Raw genomic sequence first — 22174 nt, forward strand, 5'->3', positions numbered from 1 at the left:
GCTTACAAATACTGGAAGAATTAGGTTATGCTCTGTCAAGGAGCAAATGTACAGCTGGGCTGATCATTGTCAGTTTTGTTGCTCTTATAACACTTATAGCCAGTGCTGCTATTTCTGCATTGGCTTTCACACAAGAGGTACAAACAGCTAGTTTTTGTTAATCATCTTGCTGAAAATTTAACCAATGCCCTGAGCATACAAGAGGATTTGGATAAACAACCAGAACAAAGAATTAATACATCATATGATATACTGCAGATCATGGGAGATGAGGTACAAGAAGTGAAAGTTAGAAGCCATTTAGAATGTCATGCTTGGTATCTATGGATTTGTATAACTCCAAAAATATATAATGGGAATCAGCATAATTGGACTTAGTGAAAAGGCATCTTCAAGGTATATGGCATGCTACTAATACCTCTTTAGATTTGTTAGCCCTCGATAAGGAGATATAAAGTTTAAGAAATGCAAAGCCTTTGTCTTTTGGCACTGCTGGCATTTCAAATGATATTCTGAAAAAGTTACAGGCTGTTTTTCCTTCATGGTCCTCATTTACATCTCTCTTATTAGGCATAGCAGGACTTGGCTTTATAATTCTTTTCATGGAGTGCCTATTACCTGTTCTTTTGAGAGGAATCATTAGAGCTTTTACAAATGTCAAAACAGAGTTACATGAATTCAAGTTCCAATGTCCTCTCTAGCAGAAGTTGGTCATCAATGATGGTTAAGATCATCTTGAATACCTTCTCAACCTAAGACAGGCCACAAACACAAGATTACTCATGTGCCAATGACAGGTAAGAACTGTGTTTTGGGATGGCAATCTAATACAGGCACAACTTTCTGTTCCATGACTGATAAGGGGAGTAGTTCTTATAGATAAAAAAGAACTGGTAAGATTCTCTCATGGGTCTAAAAACAGAGCGTGAAAACTAGAATTCCTGAACAGATGACAGGTAAGGTCCATACTTCTTGACGGGACATCTAAAACAGGCACAATCTTTATGCACCAATAGCTGAGACAGCTTTGGCTTGTATATAAAAAAGGGGTACATGAGGGGAGCACATCCAGACTTAACTTTGGCTGACTTCTTGCTTGTGATTAATCATGAATAAGTCTGCCAACATCTGTCTTTGTTTTTAATTAAAATGTGCATTATATCCTGCCAAAGTTCTTCTGCTTACACATACATCTTTGAGAGACTGTACAAGCCTGAAGGAAATGGCTCTACTCAAACATAGATACTGTGTACCATAAACTCACTACATAAGCATTTGTGTTTGTTGTTTAGCTTCCTGGAATTGGTCATACTTTCTGTTGCTTGCCTTTAAAAGACACTGAGAAAGTAAACTTGTTGCTAGCAGTGGTATTGACCAGCAGCCCTCCCATCTCTGTCTCTTACATCTCCTTTCTCCTGTTTCTATAATCATTCCCATACTCCAAGTAGTGGTTTTTATTTTGACTGACCAGCAGGCTCTGGCACCAGGCCCAGATCTGTGGTTTTGAGTTACCCCACCGCGAAATCTACTTTATGTATGACCTGTTGGAACATGTGAAGGGCTAAGCCCTGCTGATCCAAAGCTGCAGGATCTCAATAACACAGGACAACAGCAGGAGAACTGAGCGGAGTCCCTGTGAGGATCCAATATTGCTGTACCAGAAGCCAGAGGCCTAGAACCAGACCAATGACACATTGAAATGTCCATTTGCAAGTAAGGATGTGTGGACAAAAGGGTATACTCTAAGACACACTGTGACACACAACAGCTTTCACAATGAGATGTTTTCTAAACTTTATTTGTATTTTTTTGTTTTTTGTGAGGTAGGTTGCAAGGACAGAAAGGACACACACATACAGAGGCAGGGATCTGGGTTGTATAATGTAAAACAAAGAATCAATAAAAAGTAAAAAAAAAAAAAAAAGGGTTGAGTTAGAAACAGCTGCTCATTACAAATTCTCTCACTTTCACTATATAACTGTTAGTAAGAGCTAATAGGAGCATTCTCCAGCAATGGCAAAAAAATATGTAAAGGAACACATTCTTTTCTATGTTACTTGTATTAAGACAGTATTTAAAAATCATTTAATTTGGGGAAATCAAATGCATGTTTGACAGTTTAAATTCATTAGCTTTGAATCCTAGCTATACCGTCTGTTGTGACAGTTGGGTCGCTCTGATTGGCATGGCCACACCTTCTAGGGTGGTTGTTTTTATGAATCTGGCAAGGCTAACTTTAACTTGGTTTCTGGAATACAGCAGGCGCTAAGGATGGCCCCCAGCATTAACTGCAAGGCAAGCTAGCAATTCGGTGATAGTTGGAAAGCAGGACGATGCCCCAGAAACGTTCAGCTTGAACCTAATTAGACAATTTTAGAGCCAAGCACTGTAACAGTTGAATTACCAAAGTCCCAAAGCTAGAAACTGATCCCATCATTTTGGATTACTCTTCGCTTCATGAGACCCCACTTTTAAAACAACAAAGAAGCCGAATTTTAACTCAAAAGATCCTCTACTGTACAGCGTGTTCAGTCGTTACGGGGCAGAAGAGACTATTTTCGTTCACAAGATGGTGCCCAAGCCAGAGGATAAAGCACCAACTCACAAAAATCAATGTAGTTGCCCAAAGTAAAAACCCACTGAGCCTGGAAGCTGCAAGACAGGGCTGCCGACCGCGGATGCAGTCGCTCTGCAGCACGACAGGGGCGGGGCGGCACGGCTCTCTGCAGCGCGACAGGGGGCCGTAAAGCAACGCGGAGCCTAATCCGCCTCCCGGGCGTCCTTGAAAAGACGGTGGGTCATGGCTGGCACGGCGCGCAGCTGCGGGACCAGCCTGGACCTGCTACGGTCCTTGCCACGAGTGAGCCTGTCCAACCTGAAGCCCAGTCTCAACTCCAGAAAACGGGTAAATGCTTGGGGGCGGTGCGGGGAGTGCAAAGGCCGAGTCGCGCTGGCGAAGGACGCGTGTGGGCGCCTGCCTCCCTTCCGTGTGCGCCCAGTATTAAAGCATAAAGATGCTAAGCAGACAGAGGGGCACACACTCGGGTTCTGCGGAATAATTCGTCCAAAATTGCGTTTAAACTGAAGTGCTTAGCAAGTTCCTGTCATCGTTATAAAAATTGTAATGGATTTGCTACACTTCAGCTGTCCAGTGTGCAACCCAGGCGTGCTACTAGAAAAGCTGTTGTCCGCCGGCTCTTACTGTGACTCAATATACTGCTTTTGGGTGTTGACAAAGTAAATTAAGGGAAAGCTGTTACGGAGTTAGAAATTATCGAAAGACTACCCGACTCTATCCTGTTGTAATTAGTCGATTTTTTATGTTATGGTCCTGCCATACTCAGATCCGGTAGGCTCAGGTTAAAGGGGGAGGGAGGCGGAGGGCTTTGGAAGACAGGTCACAGTTACTTCGTTTCTGTGGAAATTATAGCTGCATGAGGAGCTTTACCGAAGCAGTTAATCATTTCACAACAGTTTTACAATTCTGTGGAGGGGGACAAGAAGTCAGAGTTGCCAGGAGCTTATCTTTTAGGAATTTAGAATGCGTCCCTAAGCACAAAATGGAGCCATATGTGATATAATTACGTATTTACAATTAATTTAAAAATAAGACTTTTAATATCTCTCAAGCCCCATTTTGGCTTTATTCAGAGACAGAGTTTCGGTAAATTGGGGGTTTCTGGCCTTGACCTTTTTTGTAGCTCAGGCAGGCCTTGAACTTTGACTCCTCCTGCCTCAGCCTACCAGGTAGCACTCACTACAGGGACCGAGCTTATTGTAGAGCTGTTACCCCTGTTGGATCCCATCCCATCCTTAGAAGTTTGTCTTGTGTTTCACCTTGTATCTTGGTGACTAGGATTGGTTACATTCTGAGAGAACTACGTTGGTGGAGTGGAAAGAAGAGCAAGCAGCTAGAGCGGAGCTTGGCACACAGTGCCTTAGCTCTTGTTCGATGAATAAAGGGCATTAATATGGAATATGCTGTGAGGTGAAACACAGTTTTCAGAAATGTATCTGAAGCTCCTAACATTCACTTTTTCTTGTAGGAAAGACGTCCAAGAGATCAGAGAAGAGGTAGAAAGTGTGGCAGAGGCCATAAAGGAGAAAGGCAGAGAGGAACCCGGCCAAGGTTGGGCTTTGAGGGAGGGCAGACTCCATTTTACATTCGAATCCCAAAATATGGATTTAATGAAGGACATAGGTAAGGTTGCTTTTCTTTTGAAGTACAAATCCTAATTTCTACTAAGAATTACATAAGTAATTTGGTAGAAACCTTATGGTTATGTAGAAGCAAACTTATGGTACTGTTCCTTTGAATAATTTTTAGTAATATAACTTAACCTATATTGTGTGTATCACTGTGTGTGTTGCTCCCAGAGAAGCACATTCACATAGATCTTCTACTCAGACCTACAAAATGCTGATGCTTGCTGTCGTAATTCCTGAGATGATTAGCAATTTAAAAATGTGTATGTATCTTTCCATGTATATATAATATATAATACATACATATTATATATGTAACGAAATGTATCTTGCCATATATATTTTTATTTATATATATATATATAACCTTTTTAAGCATGTATATATTTGAGAAATAGATATATTTAAATATATGCATATACACAAACACCCCATATATTATGTATATATACATATTACATATAATATATATAATACATATGTATATATAATATGTATATGGTACATGTAGTAGCGACCATTTTTATTCTATGATGTTATTTTGAGTTAAACTTCTGTGAGTTACTTGTGTGCATGAATGTAGCAAATATTTAGAGACGTAAAATTTTTTTGTGGAACAAAGGAAGCACCGTTGTTTTATTATGTGTTTGTATTGTGCTTATAAGTTTATTTTAGACGATTAGAAATTGTGAAGGAAAACATTGGATGGCGTGCTGATTTGAAGAGGCTAGAGGAAGGTTACTTGGTGTTTACTAATTGTTATATTTCGTTTTGCAGTTTCAGGCACCAGTATCAGCCTTTGAGTCTCAGGAGACTACAGTATCTCATTGATTTAGGTCGAGTTGATCCAACTCAACCTATTGACTTAACCCAGCTTGTGAATGGGAGAGGTGTGACCATCCAGCCACTTAAAAGAGATTATGGGGTCCAGCTGGTTGAAGAGGTAACTCTAGATTGGAGTTTTGTTTGTTTTGTTGTTCGGTACTATATAGGTACCTTGCCATACTCAGTAGTCCCTTGTCATTATCTACACATATCACATAGATGCTTCACTGTGGACATCACTAAACTGTAGAGACACTATTTTCTTCTTTTCATACAGACCTGTAATAAAGATTAATTTATAAGTTAGACATAGTGGGAGGTTAGAAAGGAATTGCTATAGTTCTTAGTAGCCTTAAGTCATGACTCTTTATTAAATGGAGAACTTTCATCTCTCTACTTCAGGTACACACTTTGTTTCTTCTTGTCATATCAAAACTGTCAGCATCACTGCTCTGTTGTACACTGGGGCCTTCATTAAGTAAGATAAGGAATACCTGTACACAGCATTGTGATACTATTCAGACTAATGGATGGGTACTGTATAAAGTGTGAACGTGATATAATAAGATGGGATTCATGTCTGGGAAGGATGGGGTGGAGCAACATGAGACCTCAGCATGCTACTTGACACAATTTAAACCTAAGAAGTGCTGGAGATGCAGTTCCAGACTGTATAGCGTCTTGGTTTGATTCCTAGCTCTGCAGAAAGACTTACGACTTGTGGATGGTACAACCAGTAACAAAAACTGTGAAAGGCGGAGCTGAGAGACTGCTTAATCAAGACCCCTTCTTGGGGACTGGAGAGATAGATGAGTGGTCAAAGACACTGACTGTTGGAGGACCTGGGTTCAAGTGTCAGTATCCATGTGGTACTCAAAACTGTAACTGCAGTCCCAGGAGATCTTTCACTCTTTGCTGGTCTCGATGGGAATTGCATACACATGGGGTACAGACATTCGTGAACACAATATACATACATATAGACTAAATAAAAATAAAATACAAATCCAAAATCCTAGTTCACACTCGCTGTGGTTTTAGAAGGTTGACATACATTCAGAGCATAGCTCAGTCTGTGGGTCTGTACAGCTTTTTTCCTTTTTTTTTTAGTTTCACCTGTCAATATATCAGGAAGTTCAATTAAATTTAAAATAATTTTTTTAGATTGCTTTATGTATATAAGGGTTTTGTCTATATGTTTATGTATAATGTATGTACCCACTGAGTTCAAAAGACGACATTAGATCCCCTGAAACTGGAGTTAAAGGTAGTTGTGAGCCACTGTGTGGGTAATAGAAACCAAACCCCAACCTCCAGAGCATCAGGAGCTCTTAGCCTCTAATTCTCTAGGCCTCAAGGAAGATCTTTCTGGAATTAATTTGTTGTGTAAGATGGGATAGCTCTGGCAGGCTGATTTGAAACTCACGGTATAGACCTGGTTGACCCCTGCCTTTTCGTGTTGAGTGCTGAGGTGACAAGCATGTGTGCTCCATCCATCTTGGACCTGTTCACCTAACTTTACCCTTAAAAAATAGTTTACTACATTGTAAATTTGGCAGGAGTTAACCAGGAGCTCAAGTGCAGCCCGTGGCCTTGTTCCCTCTCTTAGAAGCACACTCTGTGTCTGCCTTTTCCTACCCAAAGTATTTTTCTTTACATTGTTTTTATTTTATATTTGAGTGTTTTGCCTGCATGTATGTTTATGTACCATGTGTATACCTGAAGCCAGCTGAAGCTTTTTATCCCCAAGAGATGGTTCTGAGCCACCGTATGGGTGCTGAGAATAAAACTTTGGCCTCTGGAAGAGCAGCCAGTGCCATTAACCACCTCTCCATCCTCCCAAATAATTTTTCTTTTTTTCTTTTCTTTTCTTTTCTTTCTTTCTTTCTTTCTTTCTTTCTTTCTTTCTTTCTTTCTTTCTTTTTTTTTGTATAGATGTGAACATACATTTTATTTTTTTTATATTTATTTTATTTTTTTATTTACATTTCAGATGCCATCCCCTTTCCCCATTTCCCCTCCCTAAAAAAACCCCTGTCCCATGCCCCCTTTTCCTTTTTGCTTTTATACATTTTTTTTAAAATGTTACTCAAAGGCTTTATAAGTTAGTGTAACCCAATACCCAACCTAGATATATCAGCTATCTTTGACTGGTGGCGACACCTGGACATCTGCCTCCATGCCCCACCTTCTCTTTCTCTCTCTCATCACCTAGCTTCTTCTCTCCTTCTTCTCCTCTCCTTACTCCTTCTCTTCCTCTCGGTACTCCTTCCCCCTTAGCTCCTCCTACATATCACCCTTCCTGTTAAAATAAAACTTTTCTCTCAAAATACAATTAGAGCATACTTACTCCTAATTGTACCAGTGAGGTACAAGATAGTCCTAATACCCAGTCCATCATTTTGTTGAATAACCAGAACCTCTGTCATCTCTCCTAACTAAAACACTTAGTTTTGATCCTGGCTTTTTTTGGGGGGGGGGGGTGGGGGGCGCTTTAGAATGAATGTCAGCTGAAAACCATCCACGCAGATCTGTTCTCCCAAAGTAAATAGCCAGGATTGGCTATGAGACTATAAGTTCTCAACCCCATCAGAAATCCAGAATGACTGAGTTAACTGAAATTATGGGAAGCACTAAACATAGCTTCTAAAACTTAGCCAATTTATAGAGACCGCTGAACACCTGGACAGTCCCTATACTACCGAATGTTGGAGCATCAAATCTTCAGCCTTCTGGTCCAGGATCATCTGACAGACCTTAGTGATGCAGAATTATTAAGGGCTGATTACTCTGTGTAGGCAGATATAATCAGTTGACTATTCTGCATGTGTGTCCTTTTCTGGACAGTAATTTGTCTGTAGATGGAAAGAGGCAATTCTTGCCTAGTGGCTGTCACCGCACAACTGGAGTATCTCTAAGGATGCTCAATTTCTTCTTAGAATCCATGACAGGAAGCTGTCAAGAGCAGACAGGTCTCTAATCAAAATGAACATTATTATATAAATATTTGTAACGTCAATTCTATGGACTTCTGACGTATTGAAAACCAACTATCCATGTAAGGTAACCTGGACTGTTGTCTGTTAACTCCTCTCAGCTATTTCTAAATAAAATATGGAAAACACCCTAACAATAAACTCCAAGCCATGAATTTGCTATAGTCCCTTAACTCATAGGCTAACTGTCCCAAATCAGTTTAAAAAGTTAAAGAAGGACTGGGTCTAGGCCTTGTATTCCTAAATGTGTTATACAGGCACAATGCCCATGAGAGTATCAATATTCATCTCACTTTTATATCATACCAATGAAAACCTTAAATTTGAAGTCAAAGTAAATTTTGTACCATTTAAGAAATTATAACTTCATCTTTATATTAATTATACAAGTTTCTACCAATAGATTATGGCTATGCAATAAGTCCTAGCTAATCCTCGCTGTTTCGACAAAACCACTGTTTTTCCCTAGAAAGACAGACCAATATTAACCACCTTAGTCCCTAAGCCCAAGGAATAGTGGAGCTGTCTCTTCATTAGCTTCTTCAAGCTGATTAAGGGTGTTGAGATATTAGAAGAGGGGTGGAGGGGAAGAGTAAATTGATAAGCCTCTGATACTGTGTCTTCACTGCATCCAGATGGGATTCCAGGACATCAGAGATGTTGATTCTAACAACTTTTCTTTTTTTTTCCCTTTTTAAAATTGGTTGTAATATTTACATTTCAGATTTTATCCCCTTACCCCACTTCCTCCTACCACCCAGAAACCTCCTATCCCATCCCCCCTCCTCATGCTTCTATGAGGCAGTGCCTGCACCTACCCCCCCCCACTACCCCCTCACATTCCCCCCCTTGTGTTTATTTGTTTATTTATTTATTTTTTTTGGAACCAAGAAACTCCTCCCCCACCTATGCCTGACAAGGCCATCCTCCCCTACGTATACCGCTGGAGTCATGGGTCCCTCCCTATGTGTTCCCAGGCTGGTGGTTTAGACCCTGGGGGGCTCTGGTTGTTTGGTATTGTTGCTTTCCTTCTGGGGTCACAAACCCTTTCTGCTCCTTCAGTCTTCTCTCTAAGTTCTCCATTGGGAAACCCCTGATCATATCAGTGGTTAACTGTGAGCATTCTCCTCTGAATGTGTTAGTCTTTGGCAGACCTCTAAGGAGACAGCTATATCATGTTCCTGACAGCATGCACTTCCAGCCATCCACATCAGTGTTTAGCTTAGGTGACTGTACATGGGATGAATACCCAGGTGGAATGGTTTCCTGATGGCCCCTCCTTCAGTTTCTGTCCCATGTTTTGTTTCCATATTTGCCCCTTGAGTATTTTTGTTACTCGTTCTAAGTAGAACTGAGGCATCCCCTCTTGGTCTTCCTTCTTCATGAGCTTCATGTGGTCTGTGGGTTGAGTCTTCGTTATTCCAAGCTAACAGCGAGTAAATACCATGTGTGTTCTTTTGTGATTGGGTTAACTCACTCAGGATGATAATTTCTACATCCATCCATTTACCTAAAAATTTCTCGAATTCATTATTTTTAATAGCTGAGTAATACTCCATTGTGTAGATGTACCACATTTTTTGTATCCATTCCTCTGTTGAGGGACATCTGGGTTCTTTCCAGCTTCTGGCTATTATAAATAAGGCTGCTATGAACATAGTGGAGCATATGTCCTTGTTATATGTTGGAGCATCTTCTGGGTATATGCCTAGGAGTGGTATAGCTGGATCCTCAGGTAATGCTATGTCCAGTTTTCTGAGGAACCGCCAGACTGATTTCCAGAGTGGTTGTACCAGCTTGCAATCCCACCAACAATGGAGGAATGTTCCTCTTTCTCCACATCCTTGCCAGCATCTACTATCACCTGAGATTTTGATTTTAGCCATTCTGACTGGTGTGAGGTGGTATCTCGGGTTGTTTTGATTTGCATTTCCCTGATGACTAAGGATATTGAGCATTTCTTAAGGTGCTTCTCAGCCATTCGAGTTTCCTCAGTTGAGAATTCTTTGTTTAGCTCTGTACCCCATTTTTAATAGGGTTATATGGTTGTCTGGAGTATAATTTCTTGAGTTCTTTGTATATTTTGGATATTAGCCCTGTATCGGATGTAGGATTGGTTAAGATCTTTTCCCAATCTGTTGGTTGCCGATTTGTCTTATTGACAGTGTCCTTTGCCTTACAGAAGCTTTGCAATTTGATGAGGTCCCATTTGTCAATTCTTGATCTTAGAGCATAAGCCATTGGTGTTCTGTTCAGGAACTTATCCCCTGTGCCTAGGTATTCAAGGGTCTTTCCCACCTTCTCTTCTATTAGTTTCAGTGTATCTGGTTTTAAGTGAAGATCTTTTATCCACTTGGATTTGAGCTTTGTACAAGGAGATATGAATGAATTGATTTGCACCCTTCTACATGTTGACCTCCAGTTGAACCAGCAGCATTTGCTGAAAATGCTGTCCTTTTTCCACTGGATGGTTTTAGCTCCTTTGTCAAAGATCAAGTAACCATAGGTGTGTGGGCTCATTTCTGGATCTTCAATTCTATTCCATTGATCTTCATGCTTGACTCTGTACCAATACCATGCTATTATTACTATTGCCCTGTAGTATAGTTTGAGGTCAGGAACGGTGATTTCCCCCAGAGGTTCTTTTGTTGTTGAGAATAGTTCTCTCTAGTCTGGGTTTTTTGTTGTTCCAAATAAATTTGCAGATTGCTCTTTCTATCTCTATGAAGAATTGATTTGGAATTTTGATGGGGATTGCATTGAATGTATAGATTGCTTTTGGCAGGATGGCCATTTTTACTAAATTAATCCTGCCAATCCAGGAGCATGGGAGATCTTTCCATCTTCTGAGGTCTTCTATTTCTTTCTTCAGAGACTTGAAGTTCTTGTCATACAGATCTTTCACTTGCTTGGTTAGATTCACTCCAAGATATTTTATATTATTTGTAACTATTGTGAAGGGTGTCATTTCCCTAATTTCTTTCTCAGCCTGTTTATCTTTTGAGTATAGGAAAGCTACTGATTTGTTTGAGTTGATTTTATATCCAGCCACTTTGCTGAAGTTGTTTATCAGGTTTAGGAGTTCTCTGGTGGAAGTTTTAAGGTCACTTAAGTATACTATCATATCATCTGCAAATAGTGAAATTTTGACTTCTTACTTTCCTATTTGTATCCCTTTGACTTCCTTTTGTTGTCTAATTGTTCTAGCTAGGACTTCCAGTACTATATCGAATAGGTAGGGTGAGAGTGGGCAGCCTTGTCTAGTTCCTGATCTTAGTGGGATTGCTTCAAGTTTCTCTCCACTTAGTTTGATGTTGGCTACTGGCTTGCTGTATATTGCTTTTACTATGTTTAGGTATGGACCTTGAATTCCTAACCTTTCCAAGACTTTTAACATGAAGGGATGTTGAATTTTGTCAAATGCTTTTTCAGCATCTAGTGAGATGATCATGTGGTTTTTTTTCTTTGAATTTATTTATGTAGTGGATTACATTGATGGATTCCTGAATATTGAATCATCCCTGAATTTCTGGGATAAAGCCTACTTGATCATGATGGATGATTGCTTTGATGTGTTGTTGGATTTGGTTTTCGAGAATTTTATTGAGTATTTTTGCATTAATATTCATAAGAGAGATTGGTCTGTAGTTCTCCTTCTTTGTTGGGTCTTTGTGAGGCTTAGGTATGAGTGTAATTGTAGCTTCATAGAACGAATTGGGTAGTGTTCCTTCTGTTTCTGTTTTGTGGAATAGTTTGCAGAGAATTGGTATTATGTCTTCCTGGAAGGTCTGATAGAATTCTGCACTGAAACCATCTGGCCCCGGACTTTTTTTGGTGGGGAGATTTTTAATGACTGCTTCTATTTCTTTAGGAGTTATGAGGCTGTTTAGATTGTTTATCTGCTCCTCGTTTAACTTTGGTACCTGGTATCTATCTAGAAAATTGTCCATTTCATCCAGATTTTCCAATTTTGTTGAGTATAGGCCTTTGTAGTAGGATCTGATGATTTTTTTAATTTCCTCTGTTTCTGTTGTTATGTCTCCCTTTTCAGTTCTGATTTTATTACTTTGAGTACTGTCTCTGCACCCTTTGGTTAGTCTGGCTAAGGGTTTATCTATCTTGTTGATTTTCTCAAAGAACCAGCTCCTGGTTTTGTTGATATTTTGTATAGTTCTTTCTGTTTCAACTTGGTTGATTTCAGCCCTGAGTTTGATTATTTCCTGCCTTCTACTCCACTTGGGTATATTAGCTTCTTTTTGTTCTAACGCTTTCAGGTGGGCTGTCAAGTTGTTAATGTATGCTCTTTCTATTTTCTTTTTGTGGGCACTTAGAGCTATGATTTTTCCTCTTAGTACTGCTTTCAGTGAGTCCCACAAGTTTTGATATGATGTGTCCTCATTTTCATTTAATTCTAAAAAGTCTTTAATTTCTTTCTTTCTTTCTTCCTTGACTTATGATGTGTCCTCATTTCATTTAAATCTAAAAAATCTTTAATTTCTTTCTTTATTTCTTCCTTGACCAAGTTACCATTGAGTAGAGCATTGTTCAGTTTCCACATGTATGTGGGCTTTCCATTGTTTTTGTCCAAGTCAAAGACGAGTCTTAGTCCATGGTGGTCTGATAGGGTACAAGGGATTATTTCAATCTTTTTGTATCTGTTGAGGCCTGTTTTGTGACCAATTATATGGTCTATTTTGGAGAAGGTACCATGAGGTGCTGAGAAGAAGGTATATTCTTTTGTTTTAGGATGAAATGTTCTATAGATGTCAGTTAAGTCCAATTGGTTCATAACTTCTGTTAGTTTCATTGTGTCTTGGTTTAGTTTCTGTTTCCATGATCTGTCCATAGCTGAGAGTGGAGTGTTGAAATCTCCCACTATTATAGTGTGAGGTGCAATATATGCTTTAAGCTTTAGTAAAGTTTCTTTTATGTATGTGGGTGCCCTTGCATTTGGAGCATAGATGTTCAGGATTGCAAGTTCCTTTTGGTACATTTTTCCTTTGATGAATATGAAGTGTCCTTCTTTATCTTTTTTGATTACTTTTGGTTGAAAAACAATTTTATTTGATATTAGAATCGCTACTCCCGCTTGTTTCTTGGGACCATTTGCTTGGAAGATTGTTTTCCAACCTTTTACTCTGAGGTAGTGTCTGTCTTTTTCACAAAGGTGCGTTTCCTGTATGCAGCAAAATGTTGGGTCCTGTTTATGTATCCAATCTGATAGTCTGTCTTTTTATTGGAGAATTGATTCCATTGATATTAAGAGATATTAAGGAAAAATGAATGTTGTTTCCTATTATTTTTGTTATTGGCAGTAGAGTTATGTTTGTATAGCTACCTTCTTTTAGGGTTGTTGGAAGATTACTTTCTTGCTTTTTCTAGGTTGTAGTTTCCCTCCTTGTGTTGGAGTTTTCCACCAATTATCCTTTGAAGTGCTGGATTTGTGGCAAGATATTGTGTAAACTTGGATTTGTCATGGAATATTTTGGTTTCTCAGTCAATATTGATTGAGAGTTTTGCTGGGTATATTAGTCTGGGTTGGCATTTGTGTTCTCTTAGGGCCTGTATGATATTAGTCCAGGATCTTCTGGCTTTTATAGTCTCTGGTGAGAAATCTGGTGTAATTCTTATAGGTCTGCCTTTATATGTTACTTTGCCTTTTTCCCTTACTGCTTTTAGTATCTTCTCTTTGTTTTGTATATTTGATGTTTTGATTATTATGTGACGGGATGTATTTCTTTTTTGATCTAGTCTGTTTGGGGTTCTGTAGGCTTCTTGTATATTTAAGGACATCTCTTTAGGTTAGGGAAATTTTCCTCTATAATTTTGTTGAAGATATTTACTGGCCCTTTAAGTTGGGAGTCTTCACCTTTATCTATACCTATTATCCTTATGTTTGGTCTTCTCATTGTGTCCTGGATTTCCTGGATGTTTTGTGTTAGGAGTTGTTTACATTTCATTTTCTTTGACCGTTGTGTCTATGTTTTCCATGGTATCTTCTGCGAATGAGATTCTCTCTTCTATCTCTTGTATTCTGTTGGTGATGCTTGTGTCTATGACTCCTGATCTTTTTCCTAGGTTTTCTATCTCCAGGGTAGTCTCCCTTTGAGATTTCTTTATTGTTTCTACTTCAATTTTTAGATCCTGGACCGTTTTGTGTAATTCCTTTACTTGTTTGGCTTTGTTTTCTTGCATTTCTTTAAGGGCTTCTACCTGTTTACCTGCGTTCTCCTCAAATTCTTTGAGAGTGTTATTTATATCCTTTTTTAAGTCCTCCATCATCTTCATGAGAAGTGATTTTAATTCTGAATCCTGCTTTTCTGGTATGATGTGGTGTTCCGGACTTGCTATGGTGGGGGAACTGGGTTCTGGTGATGCCAAGTAACTTTGGTTTCTGTTGTTTATATTCTTATGCTTGCCTTTCACCATTTGGTTAGCTGTAGTGCTACTCGCACTCACTGGTTCTGATTGGAGTCTGCCTTTCCAGTTATCTTGGTTATGTCAAAACTCCTCAGGGTCTGGCTGACTTTATGATCCTGAGCTCCAGCTGCTCTGGGTACAGTGGCTCCTCTAGGATATTTCAGGATATGGTGTCTCCACAGTGGTAGACCAACTAGGTGTTTGCTGTTCTGAATGTAGTTGCTCCTCTAGGATGCTTCAGGATATGGTGTCCCCTGCTCTACAGCTCTGTGGGCAGTGTCCTCTCTAGGATGCCTGCAGCTCTAAGGTCCTTGACCTCTCTTGGGTACCTCTGCAGTTCTGCGATCCGTGCTCTCCCTAGGGTGCCTCTGGACTCAGTTTCCAGAGGGGAGCAGATCGGCCGGGAAACTGCTCCAGCCCCAAATAATTTTTCTTAATATTTGTCCAAAACTACACTTACATGTCATCTTTTTCACTGTCACCTAAGCCTTGGGCTGATAAGAACTTTGTTACAGTTTCAGTGGTGTTGATCTTAGCTCTGAAAGTTACTTTATTTTATATATATATATATATATATATATATATATATATATAATTTATTTATTTATTTATTTTGGTTTTTCGAGACAGGGTTTCTCTGTGTAGCCCTGGCTGTCCTGGAACTCACTCTGTAGCCCAGGCTGACCTCGAACTCAGAAATCCGCCTGCCTCTGCCTCCCAAGTGCTGGGATTAAAGGTGTGCTCCACCACTGCCCGGCAGTTACTTAATATTTATGGAATTAATTAAATCCTGTTTCAGCTTTAGTAAAAAATGCTGTTATATGAATTGAACAACAGTTCATAAGCAAATTAACTACATAGCTGAGTAGGTAACTTAGTGTCCACTAGAGGGAAGCATATGTTGATGGAAGAACCTTTTAAATTCCTTTGAGACTGTGAACTTAAGAATTTTCCGGGTAGATGTGGTAAATCATACTTGTAATCCCAATACTTGAGAAACCACTGCAGGAGTGTGGCTGGATGTTTAAGACTACCATGAGCTATGTATGAGTTCTAGGCCAGCTTTGGCTGTACTTGGAACCCTGTCCTAAAACAAAAAAACAAAACAAACCCTAATCAAATCACAGAGGGCTGTGTTTGGAAAAGCAATATCAAAGACGTGATTGAGCCTCAATATTTTACTCTGGATGTGTAAAGAAAAAGATATATTTCTACTTCCTAGAAAAATCCATGACCTTGGCAGTATAGAAACTGCATGTCTCATCACGCTTCAGGTATGCATGTATTATGCTAGCAGACATTATTCTGAAAATTATACCCTGGGGCAATGGTTGAATAAATGTACACACACACTTATAGCTTGTCCATTGTCTTTTCTGAGTTTAAATTTGTAAGTAAATAGTAGGTAAATGCTGTGATTAGTAAGCACAGAATTATTTGGGAATATATATTCTCAAGGAAAATACATGGAACTTGACTCATAGACCTCCCTAAAAATGCAGTTTATAATATTTAAAATACTGAAACCAGATGTTAAGTAGCCTACAGAGTAGTAATTAAAAAAAAAGAAACAAAACCGCATTAATAATCAAGTCCCTAATTCTGAATTGAAAGTGTATTGATTATAAATGTACACTTCTATCAAATATAAAAAGTAAGAAACTACATCCTACAATTAATAGAATATTTTCAAATATATGAAATGTTTATAATGAAAGGAATCAGATTGGGAACTAGTTTCACCCATACTAAAATGGCAGAAGCAATCTGTTCTGAAGTTAGAGAGCAATTAGCATATCGAGCGTGACAGGACTTGAAGAAGCCCATTGCTTCATCTCTAGTGTTAAACAGTCTAGGGAAAAATAGTATAATAAGGTTGACAGCGAATGCAGAATGGCTTTCCCCTTTTCTTAAAGACAACCAATCCTTCACTATTGTCAGGTATTTTGCTTTCCAGGCTGCTCCTCTAAAACCTCTTTTTGCTTACTTAGGGATAAGGAAGATTTGTTTTTGTTTTATTATTAAAATTTTAAACATGTCTTATGTGTACGTGTCTCTTACTTACATATATGTCTGTGCACCCCGTATGTGCCTAGTACCTGGAGAGGTCAGAAGAGGCACAGGCATTGGATCTCCTGGAACTGGAGGTACAAATGGGTATGAGCTACCATGTGGGTGCTGGAAAGTAAATCTGGATCCTCTCCAAGAGCAGCCAGGACTCTTAACTGCTGCACCGTCTCTCCAGTCTCAGGATGATTTATTTTTAGTCTATATAATGTAGCATAATCTTATGAGTAAGAATAGAGATGGGCTGGTAAAGTGGCTTCATGGGTGAAGGCCATTTGACCTAGAGACATGTGTTTAATCCCTAGAATCCATGTAAAGGTGAAAAGGGAGAACCACAGCATTGTCTTCTGACTGTGCACGTGCGTGCTGTAATTAACACCCCCGCCCCCACGCACATGCACAAGGATATAAATACATATTTTGAAAGATCACCTATGGTGCTAGGGAGAAGGGAAGACCTTAGGGTTCTAGCCTCAGCATGGAAAAGGAAAAATCCCAACTCTGGATTAGCATCCTGACTTTGTCTTAGGAATTACTTGTCAGCCCATATGCCTCATTGCCCCCATCTGAATTCGGTACAGTAATAATCCTAGTTTAGGACTGCTAGGATTGAATGGCTTACTACTGATAGAGTATGGGGAATGGATGACGCTGTCATTCCTACCTGCAGGGCTTGAGAGTGGGCAAGGCACAGTGGAGAGCCCTAAGCAAAGGAAGTTAGAGAATTGCAGTGCTTTGGAGGGAAGCACAGCTGAGAACAGACGTTTGTGCTGATTTGCTCTCAGCTAAGCTATTTACTAACAGGCTTTTTTTTTTTTTTTTTTTTTTTTTTTTTTTTTTTTTTATAAACATGACAGGGTGCTGATACTTTTGAAGCAAAAGTTAATATTGAGGTGCAGTTGGCTTCAGAATTAGCCATTGCTGCAATTGAAAAAAATGGCGGTGTTGTTACTACAGCCTTCTATGACCCACGAAGTCTAGGTAAGTATTCTCTGGTCAGTTTCTCTATCTTTATCTTGTATTGCTTACTGTGTTGGTTGGCCTTTCGTGCTTCGGCAGGGCTCACAGCTGCCCTTCTGTGACTTAGGTAAGCAAAATGCACATATCTTCATGGAGACATCAATGTGTACACAGAAATAAAACTAAACAAACAAACAAAATCTTAAAAACTTCCAGGGGGCATTAGCTTAAATATTGTTTCTCTTTCTTACTTCTTTTTCATCTTCCTTTTTTATTAATAATGACTTTTTCCCCAGATCCCTAGATAGTTCAGTAGGAAGCACTCAGGTTGTGCAAGCCTGACCTGAGTTTGAGCCCATGGTGGAAGGAGTGCTGACTCCTGACAGTTGTCCCCAGATCTCTCCACATGCAGCACAGCACATGTGAAAGCCCCTCCCTGAGAATAAGAAAGTGAAAAACGTGAAAAGAATTGCTTCCATTTTGCTTACTTAAGCCTGTTTTACTAAAAAGTTCTTGGAATTCAGTTCTCATCTTGGGAAGTTTAAAAATCAACAACTAAAAAACATGTAACAGTTACTACTTATAGAGGCAGTATTTACATCTCTTTCTAAAAATATCTTTTTAGAAATTCTGTGCAAGCCTGTTCCATTCTTTCTTCGGGGACAACCCATTCCAAAAAGAATGCTTCCACCCGAGGTGCTGGTGCCCTATTACACAGATGCAAAAAACCGGGGCTACCTGGCCGACCCTGCCAAGTTTCCTGAAGCAAGACTTGAGCTCGCCATGAAGTACGGCTATGTTCTTCCTGACATCACGAAAGACGAGCTCTTCAGAATGCTCAGCACTCGGAAGGATCCAAGGCAGATTTTCTTTGGTCTTGCTCCTGGCTGGGTGGTGAATATGGCAGATAAGAAAATTCTAAAACCTACAGATGAGAATCTTCTCAAGTATTACAGCTCCTGAACTGCTTTCTAGTAAATCAGACTTGTGAGCCAGACGGGCTGCATGGATTCTTGTGGGTCTTAGAGCCTTGGGATTGGTACCAGCCTTCCCTGTGGTTAAATCTCGTGTTCTTTTTCCATCTTAAATAATGGGCGGCAAAAGCTTCATGGAGGGATTGAGCCTTTGAAGGTGTATGTTTGAACAATTCAAACAGTGCTAGTTTTTAGAAAGGTGATTAAAAAGAAAAAAACTTACTTAAAATCACCTTTCTTTGCTGGAGATGGGGCAGTGTGTTTTGATACATGGTTTCTGGGTGTAGCCCTGGCACTCACACAGTTTCACCTGCTTCTGCTGGGGTTAAAGGATTGTGCCACCTCTGCCCAGCCTGAATTTAAATAGTTTAAAACGTATTTCCTCACTGTCCATCTTTTCATGGTCTTTTCTTGCCTACATTTTCTATTTTGTCAGAGTGCAGGGCAGAGATTGATTAGTAGGCCTGGGAGCACTTTGCTGTTTGGGGATTTGTTGGCCTTATGTTGTTAAAAGTGGGGTGCATCAGACAACTTATTTCATCTTCCTTAATCTGAAGTACAGTCAGTCTGAAGTAACAGGAGTGTATAACAGACTGCAGAATCTCTTTCCTACCCTTCTTTGCAGTTTAGAGGTTGGACCAGTGCTGTACATATTGGATGACACTGCCCTTTGGCTCCAGCTTCAGGTTCGGCACCTGACTGACACAGATGCTTCCTTGATCTGAAGAGAACTTTGTCCATAGCCTGTCTGTATAGAAATCAGTCTCCTTACATGAACACATCCTGTATTGTAACTATGGGGTATGCTGTAGCCCTGGGTAAGCTCTGTTGCCTTGCCTTATTGTGTAAGAGGCTTTCCTTTTGTGCTGCAGTTTACAACTGTAGGTCTCAGAGACGCTGCATTGACAGGAAAACTTCTTTACAGGAAGTGAGAGGAAATTAGTCACCTAAGGGGAGACCACATTGCAGCCTTCCATCAGAGTGTCCTTTGAGGGTCCTTGGACTCCCCTCCCCCATTCCTTCAAGCAGAATTACTACCTCACATAGGAGAGCTGACAGCCAAACATGGTCTTTCTTCACATTGGTTGTCTTTGGTGGCATACAGGTGGAAGGAAATTGGAATAGAGTGATAAAGGGAAGAGTAAAAACAGGAAACAGATGTCTGGTGAAGGAGAATGCTGGCCAGTGTTTATTTGGTGACACGGGCTTTGTCACAAACAGCTGTATCCGGGTTGAGATATTGTAACCTCACAGCTCATTCTCAGCCAAAACAACACTTTCCATAAAGCTCGTCTGGGCTACTCTATCCCTGTGCCATTCACAAGGTCATAGGGAGAGGACCAGGAGGCTGTACCAGTATATCCCTTGAGAATCTACCTTTAAAAACAAGAAGCCTTCAGTGTAGATCTGTCCTTTCTGGAATGTGGCCTCAGCTGCTCTCAGAATACATGGCTTTGGTGGCCAAGCTCTAAAAAACTTGAGTTAATTTGTGTTGTAAAACAATTTTTAATGCCAGGCACAGTTAGTTATGCACAGTTTTAATCCCAGCACCCAGAAGGCAGAAAGGCAGGTGGACCTCTTGAGTTTAAGGCCAACCTGGTCTACAAAGTGAGACCCTATCTGCAAAAGCCAAAGCAAACAACAAACAGTTTAGAGTCCAGGGATAGATGGGCAAAGCATTGAAGTTTAAACTCTAAAGCCTGTGTGAGCCATGTATGAGCTTGGCACTGTGTGCATGGGCATCAGAAGACTGGTCAGATCCTTCCAGGCTCAGTGGCCAGCCAGTTTAGCTAAATAGTGAACCTCAGGGTCAATAAATAAGAAACCTTATATCAAAAAAAAAAAAAAAAAACCCAAACAAACAATGAGCTAAACAGTTGGCTTAGCAGTTATGAGCACTTGGTTCTTACAGAGGACCCAAATACAATTCTCAGCGCCCGCATGGTAGCTCACAACCATCTGTTTTCCCAATTCCAATTCCAGGGGACCTGATGCTCTCTTCTGATTTCCATGGGCGCCAGGCAAGATACTCATACATATCAGATTTTTAAAAAAGCCATTGGGAAAAGATATCTGGCCAGCATCTGGTCTCCATGTGTGCCTGCATCTGCCCCCACACCCCATTTCTAAACTAAAAGGGAAATTTTGCTATGATCTGAGTCCCTGTTTTTTTTTATTAAATGTAAGTCACTATTCTTTGGGAAGTAGAAGGTTCTTCCTAGATCGGAAAGTATCAGGTGGGACCAGTACTACTCATATTACCTAGGGTGGAGGAGAGTGGGCTCTGAGGTTAGTGTGAGTCCCAGTGACACCGACCACTACATTGTATAGCTTTGCCTGTTACATGCCTGGAGCTGCAGAGCCATTTGGATGGAACACTTGGCTAGGACTTAAAGCAGGGCTAGATTTGGGACTTTGGCATTGCAATTTATTCTCTGCCTCAGTTTCACCATCTGTGAAATGGAGAGTAAAATAAAAATTTTGTTATTTTAAAATACAGATTATGTTAGGGATTTTACTACTGTGATCAGCACCATGACTTGTACTATAATCAGCAAGTTGGGAAGGAAGGGGATTATTTGGCTTACACTTCCATTGTACTGTTGATCAAGGAAGGAAGCCACGATGAGAACTCAGTCAGGGCAGGATCTGTAGAGACCATGGAGGGCGCTGCTTGCTGACTTGCTCCTCATGGCTTATCAGCCTGCTTTCTTATAGAACCCAGGATCACCAGCCCAGGGACGGCACCACCCACAGTGGGCTGTGTCCTCCTCCATCAATCACTAATTAAGAAAATGTCCTACAGGCTTGCTTACAGCTGGATCTCGGGGAGGCGTTTTCTTAATTGAGATTCCTTCATTTCAGATGACTGTCAAATTGATATAAAATTAGAACAATTATTATGAAAGTCACTAGTGTTTGTAAAGCATGTAGCACATGGCCTGCTTCATAGGCCTTTAGGGGTATTGGTGAGTTAGTGTCTCTTCTGGTCCTTATGTAGCTGCCATCCTATAGATGCTACTTCCTTCCCTCTTAGGATTTACATATAGTCTGTGTTTAGCCTTCTGTAAGTCATTCTTAAGTCTTACTAATGAGAAGATGCACGATAGACTTTAGATTATTTTTAGCAGGAGCTTAAAAATACATTTTGAAGAGACAGCATCGCAGAGGCTGAACCTGAGGGTAGAGTTTCTGACTTGATCACTGGTTTGCTTTGCAAAACCTTCAAGACCCAATAACTTCTTTTTTTTTTCTTTAAAAAGCATTTATATAGTTTGTGTGTGTTCATGCATGCTACAAAAGACATACACTTGACAATTAGAGGACAGCCAATGTGAGTTGGTTCTCTTCTTCCACCACCTTCATTCTGGAGATCAAACTCAAGTCATCAGGCTTGGCCTTTACTTGAAGAGCCTTCCTCCAGGCCCCTACTAATTCTATAAGCACCTTATCTGTTTGAAGAAGATAGTGCAATCAAGAGGTAGAGATTTAAGGTTATTAGATCTAAGAATTCTGTCTATTGAACAAAACTACAAAAGGGAAGAAAAGGTGCCAGTTGTTTCAGATTTGGGTGCTGCGTTTCTCTGTATATATAGGTGGTTTTAGTCTTATCAATTAAAATTAAGATTCACATATCTTTTAAAGATTTGTAAGCATTGAGGGTTTGAATTTCATGTTTGGCAATACATTCTAAGCTTTCACTGTATAAAGAATATGCACATGGAA

General features: G+C 39.9%; 1 protein-coding gene across 1 annotated transcript; it reads left to right on the forward strand.

The window, feature by feature from the left end:
- Nucleotides 1–2722: 2722 nt before the first annotated feature.
- Mrpl15 (mitochondrial ribosomal protein L15) lies at nt 2723–20313 on the forward strand. The gene is made up of 5 exons (XM_076924439.1): nt 2723–2905; nt 4047–4201; nt 4984–5149; nt 17372–17495; nt 18100–20313. Exons 1-5 carry the CDS (start codon nt 2801–2803, stop codon nt 18435–18437), a joined length of 888 nt encoding a protein of 295 aa, XP_076780554.1. The 5' UTR covers nt 2723–2800; the 3' UTR covers nt 18438–20313.
- The last annotated feature ends 1861 nt before the right edge of the window (nt 20314–22174 follow it).

Source organism: Arvicanthis niloticus, chromosome 25, assembly GCF_011762505.2.
Source record: "Arvicanthis niloticus isolate mArvNil1 chromosome 25, mArvNil1.pat.X, whole genome shotgun sequence".
Taxonomy (NCBI): domain Eukaryota; kingdom Metazoa; phylum Chordata; class Mammalia; order Rodentia; family Muridae; genus Arvicanthis; species Arvicanthis niloticus.

Coding starts and splice junctions, on each gene's coding strand:
- Mrpl15 (XM_076924439.1), top strand. CDS start 2,801: ATGGCTGGCACGGCGCGCAGCTGCGGGACCAGCCTGGACCTGCTACGG. Junction 4,202..4,983: donor GGATTTAATGAAGGACATAG/GTAAGGTTGCTT, acceptor TTCGTTTTGCAG/TTTCAGGCACCAGTATCAGC. Junction 17,496..18,099: donor CTATGACCCACGAAGTCTAG/GTAAGTATTCTC, acceptor ATATCTTTTTAG/AAATTCTGTGCAAGCCTGTT.